The sequence below is a fragment of the Balaenoptera musculus genome, chromosome 14, assembly GCF_009873245.2.
Source record: "Balaenoptera musculus isolate JJ_BM4_2016_0621 chromosome 14, mBalMus1.pri.v3, whole genome shotgun sequence".
NCBI lineage: Eukaryota > Metazoa > Chordata > Mammalia > Artiodactyla > Balaenopteridae > Balaenoptera > Balaenoptera musculus.
The window spans coordinates 18,594,013-18,607,426 of NC_045798.1; the positions used below are offsets into that span (position 1 = coordinate 18,594,013).

At 55.3% G+C, this 13,414-nt stretch overlaps 1 protein-coding gene across 3 annotated transcripts in view; it reads right to left on the reverse strand.

Moving 5' to 3' along the window:
* FAM222A (family with sequence similarity 222 member A) overlaps window positions 1–13,414 on the reverse strand; it is a 55,294-nt gene that overhangs the window by 24,325 nt on the left and 17,555 nt on the right. The window contains exons 1-2 of one of the 3 annotated variants that reach the window (XM_036823946.1): window positions 2,208–2,240; window positions 716–890 (exon numbers count right to left, since the gene is read on the reverse strand). The exons of 1 other annotated variant lie outside the window; for it this stretch is intronic. Coding sequence is in view for 1 of the 2 variants with exons in the window: in XM_036823944.1 (XP_036679839.1) it covers window positions 2,208–2,289 (82 nt within the window). In the remaining variant the exon portion in view is untranslated. Of the gene's footprint in view, window positions 1–715; window positions 891–2,207; window positions 2,341–13,414 lie in introns of those variants that run through there. One more of the 3 variants, XM_036823944.1, reaches the window with a different exon arrangement.

Here is a 13,414-nt window from a genome sequence, read left to right on the forward strand (position 1 = left end):
TGTATAAGTCCCTTCCTAGGAAAGTCCAAAATAGGGGAATCTATAGAGAAGGGAGGAGCCAGGGGGATGAGGGAGTGGGTAAGGGATTTCTTCTGAGGTGATAAAAATGCTCTAAAATGAACTGTGGTGATGGATGCAAAGTTCTGTAAATACACTAAAACCACTGAACGGTACACTTCAAGTGGGTGGATTGTATGGTACGTGAATAATATCTCAATAAAGCCATTAAAAATGTTTAAACGTGTTATAATGCTACAATAATGAAAACAGTATTGCACTGATATTTGAATACACTTGCATCCATACCCCGCACTTTGCACCAGATAAATTATCAAATAATCAAAGATCGTATATTTTAAAAATTAAACCAGAGAAGAACTAGAAGAACCCCTGGGGACACCTTTTGTTTGTTTGTTTTTTAAAAAAATCTCAGCGTGAGAAAGTACATTCTAAGTATGACACAAAATCCAAAGGCCATAAAAGGAAATACTGACAAATTTTAGTTCACCAAAAAACTACTCCATGGCAGAATCAAAGACAAATGACAATTTGGGGGAAACATCTGCAATTCATATGACAGACAGAAGTCTAATTCCATCATATACAAAGAGCTCCTATAAATCAATAAGGACAAAACCCAATGAGAAAAATAGATCAAGAAGATGAATAGGTAAGTCAGTCAAACCACATCCATCAAAATTACAAATGCACATACCTTCGACCTGGTATTTCTTCTTGTAGAAATTTATGCTGTAGTTTTATTCACACCTTTGTGACACATACACAGTGACAGAGTTTGTTGCTGCATTGCTTGTAATGGCAACAGGTTGGGTATGGTTCTTCTTAGGGGACTGGTCAAATAAATTATGGATCATCCGTGCTATGAAAAACTATATGGCAAAAGAATGAGGAAGCTCTTTAGAGGCTGACATATAGGATATACTGCTAAGTGAAAAAGTGAGGGGTAGGACAGTGGATAAAATATGTATATACACACATATTTGCTGGGATGTGCATAAAACGTCTCCTGAGAGGACACACAACAGCGGGGAGAGGACGAGTTTTATCTCTATACCCCTTTATTCCTTTTGAATACTGGACCACGTGAGTATATTACCATGTCTGAAGATAAAATACATATTAAAAAAGCAAAAAGCAACAACGTAAACACTATGGTAAATGGCAACCGCTCCTGCACTATAGGACAGAGGCAATAGGAAAGGGTGAGGACTGTGGTGAACTGGAGATGGGTGTCCCCTTTAAAGAGGCAATAGTTACATTCTAACCAATAGCTACAGGACAGGAACACAGGCTTATGTTACCAGATCCTCTGATTTGTGTTCAAGACACACTACCATCCAGATTTTTATACAAATCTCCCCGTTTTTAAATGTGTCTAAATACTTGGGAAAAATAAAAACCCAAACAACCTATGGTGGTTAAAAATAATCAGATCAGAGGGTTTGGGAGCCCTGTCCTGGATGGTGAAGGAGGACAGACCCTTGGAGGTTACCAAGTCCGGCTCCCTAATGGCCCAGAGAGGGAAAAGACATGCCCAAGATCGCCCAGCAATTCAGGCCCCAAGCTGGGATCCCATTCAGGACTACAGTGAACTTTTGAACAACGTGGTGGTTAATTCAGGCATAACTTACAGTTGGCCCCGCATATCCTCGGTTCCTCCATATCTGCGGATTCAACCAACCACGGACCCTGTAGTACTGTACTATTCACTACTGAAAAAGATCCACCTATAAGTGGACCTGCACAGTTCAAACCTACATTGTTCAAGGGCCGGCTGCGTTTGCTTCCCCGTTATCCTCTCTGCTGATGCAGAGGGAGACAGACGGGACACACGGTCAGGTCACAGAAGAAGTGCTGGGGTCGGGGCCATGGTGCTGGTAGTGGTCAGAGAAGGCTGCTGGGGAGAAGGTCACGCCCAGTGGCAGTCAGCCAGACCAGGGGAGTGGGAAGGGACCCCAGGGAGGCAGCACAGACGGGCAAAGGCCTGGGAGAACACGGACGGTCCAAAGCAGGGTGGTGGTGGGCAGATGTGCCGGAGCGTGGACGGCTTTCCCCGCCTGGGAGCTGCCCTGCAAGGGCCCGAGGTGGGGAAAGCTTGGTGTGTCCAGGAGAGAGGCAGCCCCGTGGACTCGGGGTGGGCAGAGGAAGGGGCGGGGCTAGGGCCACAAGGAGGGCGTGTCACTCACACTTGCGCAGCTCCAGGCTCTTGGTCGGGCAGGCCAGGTGTTGGCCGGGGGCGTTCTGGGTCCTCTGCAGGCAGGCCAGCATGGCTGAGCGGGGGGCCCACGGCGGGGGGGGACGCGCTCTGCGGCAGGGTCCCTGTGAGGAGGGAGAGGAGGTGCTGGTCACCGGGGCTGCTCTGTGCCCACCTCCCCCCTCCCCACCCAGCCCTGCTCACTGTGTGGGCCGCCTCCTCCAGGGGGCTTCCCGACACCCCCAGGCCTGCTCAGACCCTCACCCCCTCCGTGTTCCCCCAGCAGGCCGTCCTTCCAGGGGTGGCGGCCTCCAGCTCTCCTGTAACCGCCCGCCAGCAAATCCGTACCAGCCTCCCCGCCCCTCACCTTCAGCCTTGAGCTCATCAAGGGCAAAGACCCCATCTGGTCATCTTGGGAAGCAACATGGACGGGTGCCCGGGAACGGCCAGTGGGCGAATGGGCGTCCCCACTTATTCAGGTGTTGGTCTGCCCTCACCCCCGGCCTGGAGACTTCTCACAGCGCCCCTGGAGGGGAGATGCCCGGGATGGTGTCCCCGGGAGAACCAGAGGTGACCTGTGCTGAGCCCTGAGCCCAGGCCCCGAGGGCCACCAGGGCCCCCTGACCGAGTTCCCTACCCCGAACGGAAAGGGCGGGGCCACCCAGGGCAGCTCTGCCAGGCTGGGGCGAGGCCCCCCATGGGCAGCAGCTCAGATGTGGCTCCAGGCAGGTCCACGTGTGCTCACTCACCCAGATTCACACAGAAACGAGCATTTTTATCTTCACAGAACCCACTTTCCGGAGAACCCAGAGCCCCCGAGGGGCAGGGTGACACAGCCTGCCCTGGATGGATGGGGAGAGGGTGGGAGGTCTCCTGCCAGGGTCAGGGTAAGGAGAAGGCGGGCTCAACCCTGGACACTGCTGATGTCCGCCCAGCCTGGGCGCCCCATGCCCACCCCGTCCCGCTCCCACGCCACCGCCACTGCCAAGGCCTGAGCCACCAAGCTGGGCTGGTTTGAAAACAGAAGAAAGTGGAGGGGAGGGTGTGTTGAAGGGGAAGAAAGAGAAGTTATTTAACACTAAACAGGTGTCTGGAGCCCTAAATTCTGCCGCTTTCTTCTAATAATGAAGTATTCACGAGGAAAAGCCTTTTTTCACTACTTTCTTAAGATACTAATTTCACAACAAGCTCCTTGTTACGGCGCAATTATTCCGATCTTGTATTTCCCCGAGACGGGTACAGCCTCCTGTCTGTCCTGGACTCCCGGTAAATGAAAGACAATCACGTACCCACCTTTCATTATGCTCTATTTTACTTTCAGCAAAGGTAGCCTGAAAGAAATGATTTACTCTGAAAGGGACTTTTATTCAGTTTCAAAACCAATTTTCTCCTATTACTGTCTCAGAAAAAAAAAAAAGAGAGAGAGAAAGTGGGGGGTGGATGGGGGAGGGTCGGTGGTTCTCATGCGCCACCCCGCCCAGTCGCCAGCCTTAACGCAGCGATGCAATGAAAGATCTGGTATCCACTTCCTGGCTTTGATTTCTGGTAATTTTAAAATATGCCATTACAATCAGGCAGAAATTATGCAGTTTAAAAAGGGAATGAAGTAGGGCTATTGCAGGGATGAAAGCCCTTGACTGCGGGAACGAGGCGCCGCTCCCTGGGGACGCGGGCAGCGGGAGCGGGCCATGCTGGGACACACCCGCACACATGGGGGCAGCCGGCCCCCCTGGACACCCGGGGACACGTGGACATGCTGCCCGCCATGCTGGGCCTCCACACGCATCCCGGACATGCTCGCTGCATACGTTTTCCTGCAGGTGGGCACACCCCGTCACACCCTCGCCCACCCCGACCGACACGCTCCCCTGGCACCTCTCAGCACACGCGGGAGGTGCACGGACACGCACAATCATGTGCCCACCTGGAAGGTAAGAGGCCTGTGGTGACCCTGGCAGCCCGGCCCCTCGCCCCTACTCCAGCCCAGAGCAGCGGCCACTTCTTGCTGCTCTGATGCAGGGGTTAGGGGACAAAGGGGATAGCTGGAAAAGGCCAGCCAGCTGCAGGGCCCAAGCAAGCCCTCTCCCTCCACAGATGGGGAAACCCAGGCCAGAGGGAGGCAGCACCCTCCCCGGGGCCACCCAGCAGACAGTGACTGGGTCAACCTGACCCCTCTCCACTGGGCTATACTGCTTCCCACAGGCTGGGGCAGCGCTGGGCCGGGAAGGAGGGAGGCCAGCCTCCTGGCACACCGAGGAAACCTGGGCTGGAAGCCTGGAACCTCCCCTGCCCCAGTGCCTGCTGTGTGACCCCAGGGGAGCTACTGCCCCTTTCTGGCCTTGTAAAAGCACTTCCATGATCCTTCCCAGGTCATTTTTCTCCAGGGTCCTGGCCAAGCCCAGCCCCACTTTGGGAGGTCCTCCCCACCTCTGGCCTTTCACCAGGTGCTGGGGGCCCAGAAGCCCAGCCCCTCTCCAGCGCCCCCCCTCCCCAGGGGCCATGCACCCCAGCATGCTTTTCTGTTGAAAAGGGCAGGCTGGGACTGCAGTGCTAATCGGGTGAGGGGTAGGCTGCCTGTTCTGGGGCCTCTCTAGACCCCATCAGCTGCCCTCCAAGCAGGGCTCTGGTTTCCGAGTGCTCGGATGCTGGACGACCGGGCAGCTCTGGGAGCTGAGGTCACGTGGCCCAGCTCAGGGGGCCACAGAGGATTCCCCAGAGGGGACGGTATCCACGTGAAGGCCTCAGCTCAGCTTTTCTGGTGCAGCCACCTGGATCATTTCATCCCTCGCCTCTGGAGGACCAGCAGCCTAAGAGGCTGTCTTCACTTGGAGAGGAGCGATTTCTCTCTCTACACCCCCAATCCCCCCAACCCCCTGCCCATTCTCCCAGGAGCCCTGAGCCTGCTGCTGGGGCGGGGGGGGGGGGGGCGGCGGGTGCAGCGTGGGATGTGGGCAGCGGCCAGTTCGGTATCATCCACATCATCTACAAACAAGACAAACAAAACAGAGCCCTCTTTTTGGCCATAAAAATTCTCTCTGGTCCCAGAGTAGAGCCTAACCTCCTTTACCTGGCCCTCAAGGCCACTATGACCTGTCCTCCCCGCCTCCCACCCCCATCTCTCCTAGCTCCCTCCTAGCGTTCTCTCCAGCCTGGCAGCCTCCCACCTCCAAACCTTTGCCTGTGCTGGTCCCTCTGCCTACAGCACCGCCACCTGATCCATTTTAACTCAGACTCTGGCTCCCCTCCTCTGGGCATCCCCCCTCACAGCCCTAATCACACAGAGTTGTAATTGCCAATTTTCATGTCTGTCTTTCTCCACTGGACTGTGAGTTTCTCAGGGGCAAGGACCGTGTCTTATTTGTCTCTTTCTCCCCAATGCCTGGCAAAGAGTAATCACTTAATAAATAGGTGTTGAATGAATGGCTAAATTAATGAATCAGTTATTGTCAGATGAAGTGATGGAGGCCCAGAGAAGCCAAGCGTCGTGCACAAGGTCACACAGCAAGCTTGGAGACAGGACTGCAGCAGGTGCCTAAAACACTCATGATCTTCCCATGACCCACCCCCCGCCCCCTGCTTGGCATCATCCCATCTGCAGAAAGCCAGCCCCTCAGAGCCCCCGCCCCAACTCATTACTCCCCCAGCCAGGGACCATCCTGGGAACGCTGCACATTCTGAAACCCTATCAGCAAATTGGGCTGTTTATAAGCCCAAGGTCTTTTGTGACTTTAATAATAAAAAAGGGGGGGAGGGGGGAAATGTCGCAAGCCTCAATGATTAGAATGCTTTGGCACCGTCCCTGACATGGGGGCTGATAAGACGCCTTATCTCGGAAGCACCCCTAGGAAAAGGTCCCCTCCACCAGATAACGCCCCCAGCTGTCGATATGCCCTTTCATAGCTGAGGATTTAGATAAAGAAAATGTGACAGGGGAGGGGAAAGAAAGGAAGGAACTTTCCAAGTCCGAGGAGGAACTGAGTCTGTGCTGCTCGCCTCGGCAGAACAATGCATAGCAGAAGGGTGTCTAAAGGCTGTCTTTATTTTTATTAAAAGAACAGGGAATTGGGGCCTTTGGCCCTGCCCGCCTTTTGTCATCTCTCCCAGCCTGTCCGGCTGCAGAGGGTGTAGGGGAGCCACCCCGCCACCCCCCACGCTGCCAGTGGGAACAGGGAGCTTGAAAATTACAATACGCACGTTAGTGCTAGTAACAGCAGCGCACGTTTACTCAGTGCTCCCTCTGTGCCACGCCCCATGTGCACCCTGTGTGCTATCTCTCACAGCATCCTCCTAGCAGCTGCTGTGGTGGGTTCTGTTTTTAGCCCCATTTCACAGATGAGGAAATGGTCACAGAGAGCAGAAGTAATCTGCCCAAGGTCACACAGCTTTTAGGTGGCAGAGCCCCAGGGTGTCAACACGGCTCCACACTGTACGGCCCCCAGCCCTGGCTCCAGAAGCAAAGTCCCGCTTCTCCCCGGTGCCCACGTCTTCGGTTCTACTCCGGGAGGGGCTGGGGTCACAGACAGGGAGATGAGAGGAGGAAGAGGGGCTCTCAGGAGTCCACCTACTCATCCCATACACATTCATGGAGGACAACATGAGAGGCCTGCGTGAGCAGAACAGTACAGAGGTGGCTAAAGCAACGCCCTGCCTCCAGGAGGGAACTGTTTCGAGGCAGCTGTCATTTACCCAGCCATTCATTCACTCGTTCATTCATTCAGGCAGCAAACACTCCCTGAGCACCTTTTGGGGGCCAGCCCCGTGCCATATGCTGGGAGTATGGAAATCGGTGAGAACATCCTGCCGAAACAGAATATCCAACCGGAAGCGACTGCCTACTCCCAAGGCCAGCCTGTTCAAAGTGGACTTCCCTGGCCTCTCCCTCCGGCCTCCAATGTTTCTCTGAAGTGGCAGGTGGGCAGGACTTTCCCCCATGTATCCTGTAGGTCAGCAGTCTGCCCCTCACCAGGCTGGGCTGGCCCTGGAGCCCGTGGAATGCAGGGACGTACTTGGGCTCCACAGCAGGAGGCTGTGACCCTGTGAAGGCCACGAGCGGTGCCGCGGCCAGCCCCCGTCCTTCCCTCCTCCCTGGAGCTCCCTACTCTGGCCTCTAGGGCTCCACTCAAGGCCAAAGACCTGCTGTGGCTTGGAGGAGAAGGTCATGTGAGGCCTTCCCGTCATCCAATGGGACTAGGAGTTCACAGTAGAGGGCCAGCCCCGGAGGCCTCAGGGTTGCACCTGCCAGGCAGGGGCCAAGCACCAGGGTTCTGACTGGCCGAGTGACTTTAAGGAAGCGACAGCCCTTCTCTGAGTCTCAGTTTCCCTTGCTGAACCCTGACGGGCAGTGGCCCAGCCGATCGTAGGAGGGCCTTTGAGCCTTTGAGGGGATGTTACCATGTGGTTTTCAAACACAATCCAGTGCACTAGCTGTGTGCAAGACACAGGGCTGAGCCCACACAGGGCGGGTTCCAGATGTAGTCTGTTCTTGAAGGATTTGGAATGTTGAGTCAGGAAGCTGGTAAAACCCAGCATGTTAAGTGCTGAGTGGACAGTCAGGGCTCTGAGTTCCCTAAAAATAGGCGAAGGAGAAGCCTGCTATTCCCAGGGCCTCACAACCTTCACGGGGAGGGGGCAGGAGTCTCCCCACCTCCGCCCCCCAGTTCTCACCTCCATCCCCAGTACTGCACTTGAAGCCTTGCTCTTCTTCACCCTGTCCTGGCCCCAGAGCCTGCCCCCAAATGCAGGGAAGAATTTGAAGTAGAGGCAGAAGGCCGAGGGCCTGGGGAGGGGAATGAGCATTGGATTGAGAGCCTGGAAGAGCTGGGTCGGATCCTGGCTGTGTGGCCCTGAGTACCAGCTCCCTTCTCTGGATGGGTCCCCACCACCATGAGCCAGGCCAGCACAAAGCCTCAGAAAGCTCAGTGCCCCCCTAAACCACAAGGGGCAGGATTTGCCTGCCCTTGGCCAGGACAGAAGGGTGGAGGGGCCCTTGCCTGAGAGTGCCATAGGGAACCTGGGTGCACAACCCTTCCCCAAGGACGGGCGGATCCACTGTCTGTCTGTCTGTCTTTCACTCCTGTCTCTATGGTTGTCGCTCACTCCATCTGCCTTCCTATCCTGGCGCTTCCCTTCTTCCTCCCTGCTGTCTCCTTTCTCACTCCCTTCCTGACCCCACTCTCCCCTACCCCTTCCCCCTCCACCCGCCCCAACTCTCTCTGCAAGGCAGCCAGAGTAGAAGCCCTCCCCCACCCCCTCCTGCCGCTCCCTCCCCCATTCCTGTTCCAAGCCCGAGCCCGAGGCCTTCCAGGGGACCCTGTTAATAATTAAATGTTAATCTAAAAAGCAATTTGAGCTGCGGCTAGGCAGATCTGGTTAGAGATTACATTAGCATGGAGGAGGCGAGGGTAATTTTCTTTAACCCCTCTCCTGATCTCTCAAGCCCGGGAATCTTCAAGTCACACTGGCACTGCTGATTAAACTGGCGCAGGGCTTGGCTGTGGATAAAGGGGCCTGTGAAAAGTGATTATTTCCCACTGCCATTTGGGCTGCAGCACCAGAAAGGGGAGTCTCACTTTCTTTTTTTTAAGGTTGGGGTAGGGGGAGGGCACTGGCCCCTTCCAGAGGAGGCCTCATCTACTGCCAAGCATTACCGCTGCGTCCATCCCCACCCCCAGAGGCCGGAGGTCTCTCTAAAATGCACATCTGGCCACTGAGCATAGCCTGGCTGCCTCTGTTGCTAGGACAGAGATGCCGGCCTCCTGCCTGGGCGACAGCACCCCTCCACTTAATCCTCACTCATAGTTCCTAGCACCTTGTCTGGGCCCTACCCTGGGCAGACCACTGGAGCCACAGATGCTGGTGGCTCTGGGCTGCAGGGGAGGCCGAGGAGTGAACCACCAGCCACGAGTTCTGGATGGCGGGCAGCAGAGTCCAGAGGCGGGCATCCCTCAAGACATGCCTCTCACCTGCACACTTGCAGGCCTTTGCCCATGCAGTCCCTTCTGCTTGAAGCCCTTGAAATTCTACTCAGCATTCACCCGAAGCCCAGGCTCCTCAAAGGCTTCTTGGAGACACACGAGATGCCTGATAAATGTTTGATGAATAACTGGAGTGCCCCGAGCGGCTCTCCCCGATCCCTCCTCCATGGGTTCACGGTGCCATGACCAGTGCTTGTGAACAGTAGGCCCTCAGGAAACCCTCTCATGAAGGAAGGATGGGCGAGAGGCTGGCCCAGGGAGCTAGGGCAAGGCGGGATTAGGAAGTATCCGACTGGGACACAGGGCTGCGGGCTGGGGCGTGCGGCGGTACCCAGGCCCTTCAGCACCATGGCCAGCTCCCAGCACAGGCACCCTGGAAAGAGGGGCGGGGTGGAGCCTGGGAGCCTAATGATGTCAGTCGCCATGGGAACTACCTTGACGTTATCTGCCCTGGGCAGCGCTCCAACCTTCAGAGATGACTACGTGACAAATTAAGCACCTACTATGTGCCAGGTCCTGTGCTAGATGCTGAGGCAGATGCCAGGAGAGGGGTGTGTGCGTCCGAAGCGCAATTACAAGGCAGGGTGACAAGTGTACCCTTGATGCAGCCACCCTACCTAGCTTGGGGGCTGTCAAGACAAAGGGACAGCCCCACTGCCTCATAAGGAGGGTGACAGTATTGTGTCCCAGGCTTCAGAGCCAGATGCCTGAGCTTTCTCTCTTAACTAAATCCCAGCTTTATCCATTAAGTCTGGCCTTGGGCAAACGCCTCCATCTCTCTGAGCCTCAGTTTCCTCGTCTGAAAAAGGGGTTAATTCCTTACCACAGCTCAGTACAAACAAAGTGCTAGGGTCACAGTAGTAACTCCCTAAGTGGTAGCCGTTACTAGCATCATTTATGATTATTATCAACAGGTAAGTAGGAAACAGCCAAGTGAACAAGGCAAGGGGGAGGGGGTCCCAAGCAGAGAACTACACAGACAAGCTTATGGAGACCTGAAAGAAATCAGTGAGTGTGGAGAACCTGAAGCAGCTCTGGGTTGCCGGAGAAGACCGAGAGCATCCCGTCCTGGCCGGGCAGGGTCACCAGGACAGAGGGGACAGCGGCAGGGTCCCCCAAACCTCAAGGTGGGGAGAGCCGCTTTCTGTGGACACGTGCTGGGTCAGGGCAAGGAGAGGCTAAGAGCAGGTGCTGGGTGCATGGGTAGGTGGGGGGCTCACAAAGGCTCAAAAGCCGCCCCCTCAGTGATGGGGTGAGATGGGCAGTCACTGCCACCAGCAGCAGACCTGGCTGGCTCTATCCCAGAGGCCCCTCCACAGTACCTAGGGAGTGAATGCGGGGCTCATTCGCATGAAAATGAACCTTCGGGAAGCCCTGGCTGGAGAGCAAAGCCCCCAAATCTCAGAACCCCTTGGCCAGTGTCCCTGAGAGCCTTCTTCTCTGAGAGCCAGCCCCCAAGGGGGGGAAGTCTGGGGCGGGGTCCCATCCTACAAGTCATTTGTTCCTCTCCTAGTTCTGGCCTTGGCTCTTGAATGACAAAGTGGCAGTCACCTTCCAGCAAAGGGGTGGGGCGTGCGGTGAAGCCGGAATCAATACCAAATGTCATCAGTGCTGTGATGCTACTACAGTGGGGGCCGGGGGAACCCAGCAGAAAGGCCCCAACCCAGTATTTCTGGAGGGGGGCATGGACCCTTCCCAGAGGAGCAACATGGTACCAGATGACTCCAGGGATAACGGGTCTGGAAGAAGAAACACTGTGCGCAAAGGGCATAGGTAAGATGCACGGTAGAGCCAGGAAGGGCTGGATGCGCCCAGCCCTCCTCCCGCCTACTCCAGGTCCCTACATCCGCAGTTCAGCGTTAACCCAGCAACGGAGAAGGAGAAAATCTAATACTCAGAGCAATAATAGGAGCTCGTTTTTATTTTTAGTGTTCCCCATGGGCTCAGCACTTTACAGACATCACCTCATTTAACCCACCCCAGGCCTGGGAGAAGGAGAGAGATGATTACCATGGTGTGTGTACCCGTGAGGAAACAGAGGCCCGAGGAGGGGGAGGGGCTGGAAGAGGTGGGCCTGGGCCAGACGAGCATGAGGTTTAGACCCTGGGGGGAGGGGAAGAACGGTGGAAGATTGGGCCCTGGCAGGAACGGCCAGGAGTGCTTAGGAGAGAAAAGCCTAGGTGGGGGTGGCCGGTGAGGGCTAGTCTTTAAATCAAGGATCAACAGATGCTTCTGGGGGTCAGGCTGGGGCAGAAATCAGTAGAGCCTTCCAGGCAGGGGTGGGGGAACAGGACAGGACACTTGGGACCAATAAGAGCACAAACATAAAAGTATTAACCCCTGAGAGGCAAACCCCACTTCTGCGTGGGCCAGGTCTCCCCATTCTGCCCTTGCTGTGAGCGAGGCCGGGGATGCAGTGTCCCTAAGCCCTTCCCTGGTAGGGGAGCTCCCTCTGTGTCATCTGGCCACAGGGCGCCATGATTTTAGTGCTGGGGTGTAGGGGCCAGACCACCTGGGTTCAAACCCCAGCTGGGCCAGAGCCTCCCCTACCTCTGGGGAGTTTGATTTTTCCTCTTTGTGCTTCTCTGCATTTACAATTTTTCTATGGTAAATATGCCATCATTTCTGTTTTCTTAAAAATAACTTTTCGGAAGGGATTTCAACCACTGACCACCTGGACACAAAGCTGGGGTGCTGTAAATTCACTGACTTGACAGGGAGACAGCGGCCAAGGAGGGCAGAGGTGGGTGGGGAGAGAGACAGGAGGAGGGGAAGGCATCGAAAGCCAGGAGTGGAGAGACAGACAGACGGAAGCATATCGGGTCTAGCCCAGCTTCCAGCAGGTCCTGTGGACCACGCTTCTACAACAGGTCCCTGCTCCCACCATGCGCCCCATCACCTACAGGCCTCCACTCAGGCCCCTTCACTCCCCACTCCACCCTGCAGGGGCCAGGCTGAGCTTTCCTGTGTGGAACTCACTGCCTTCCCCACTCAAAACTCCCCCGCTGGCCTCCAAGGCATTTCTAACAATATCCTCTGCGGCCCTGCGTGTACCCCTTCCTCACTCCTTGCCCACTCTGTCACTCTCCCCTGGTGCACCTGGTCCTCTCAGCGGCCGACCCTGGTCTCACCCCAGGGCTTCTGCAATTACAGTTTTGTCTCTACCTAAATACTCTAGATCCAGTGCTCTCCCATAGAAATATAATGTCATTATAAATTTTCTAGTACCAACAGGGGGAATTATGTTTAATAATATATTTTATTTAATCCAATATATCCAAAATAGTATTACTTCAACATGGAATCAGTATTCAAAAATTACTAATGCGGTATTTTATGACCTTTTTTCCATAGTAACTTTTTGAAATCTGGGGTGGATTTCACACATAGAAGACATCTCAGTTCAGATGGGGCGGCACTCTCTGTGCCAGCTCCGTCCCCTCATTCACACCTCAACTCAAACATCACCTCCGCCAAGAGGCCCTCCTTGATCACTCTGTCTAAGCTGGCCACTCTGCCCTGGCCACTATCCTGTCACCACTGTAGTTCCTTCACTGTCATTACCACTTTGAAATGATCTTATTGAGGAATGGTTTAGCATCTACCTCCTGTACTGGAGCACTGACTCTGCTGTATTTGCACACTGGGGCGCATAGTAGGTGCTCAGGGTGAGCAGGTGGTAGGGGGTGGAGGTGGCAGCCTGGGGCCCTCATCTGCCTGCCTCATTCCAAATTCTACTCTCAGCGACGAGAGGCAGAGGCCTGTGTGTGTGCGCACACGTGGGGGGGACGTGCACACACACACGCACACATAAAGACCCCCCCCTCCCCCTGCTTCTGAAAAGCGGGCCCAGAAGATGGGCCTCCTTTCAAAATCAGCCCGGCGCAGAAAAACGGCTGTGACAGCACAAAGCCGAGATTGAATCAGCGACGGGGCCGATTGCCTGGTGACGGTTACAAATGATCTGATGTGGAAAAGACGGGATCAGATGTGTGCAGAACAACGGCTGCTCCGGCCCCTACACGCCAGACAATGGGCGGCTGGGCGGGCAGGCGAGCGGGCAGGTGGCTCCAGAAGCCCAGGCCGGAACGTGCCCATCGGTGCGGGGCCCAGGAGAGACTTGGCCGTGTCCCTGCACCGACTCACGTGAGGTCTGCTTGACCAGGATGGTCGTTCATGCCACGCAAGGCCAGACCCTCCCCAAGTGCCCTACACCTGGGAAGGA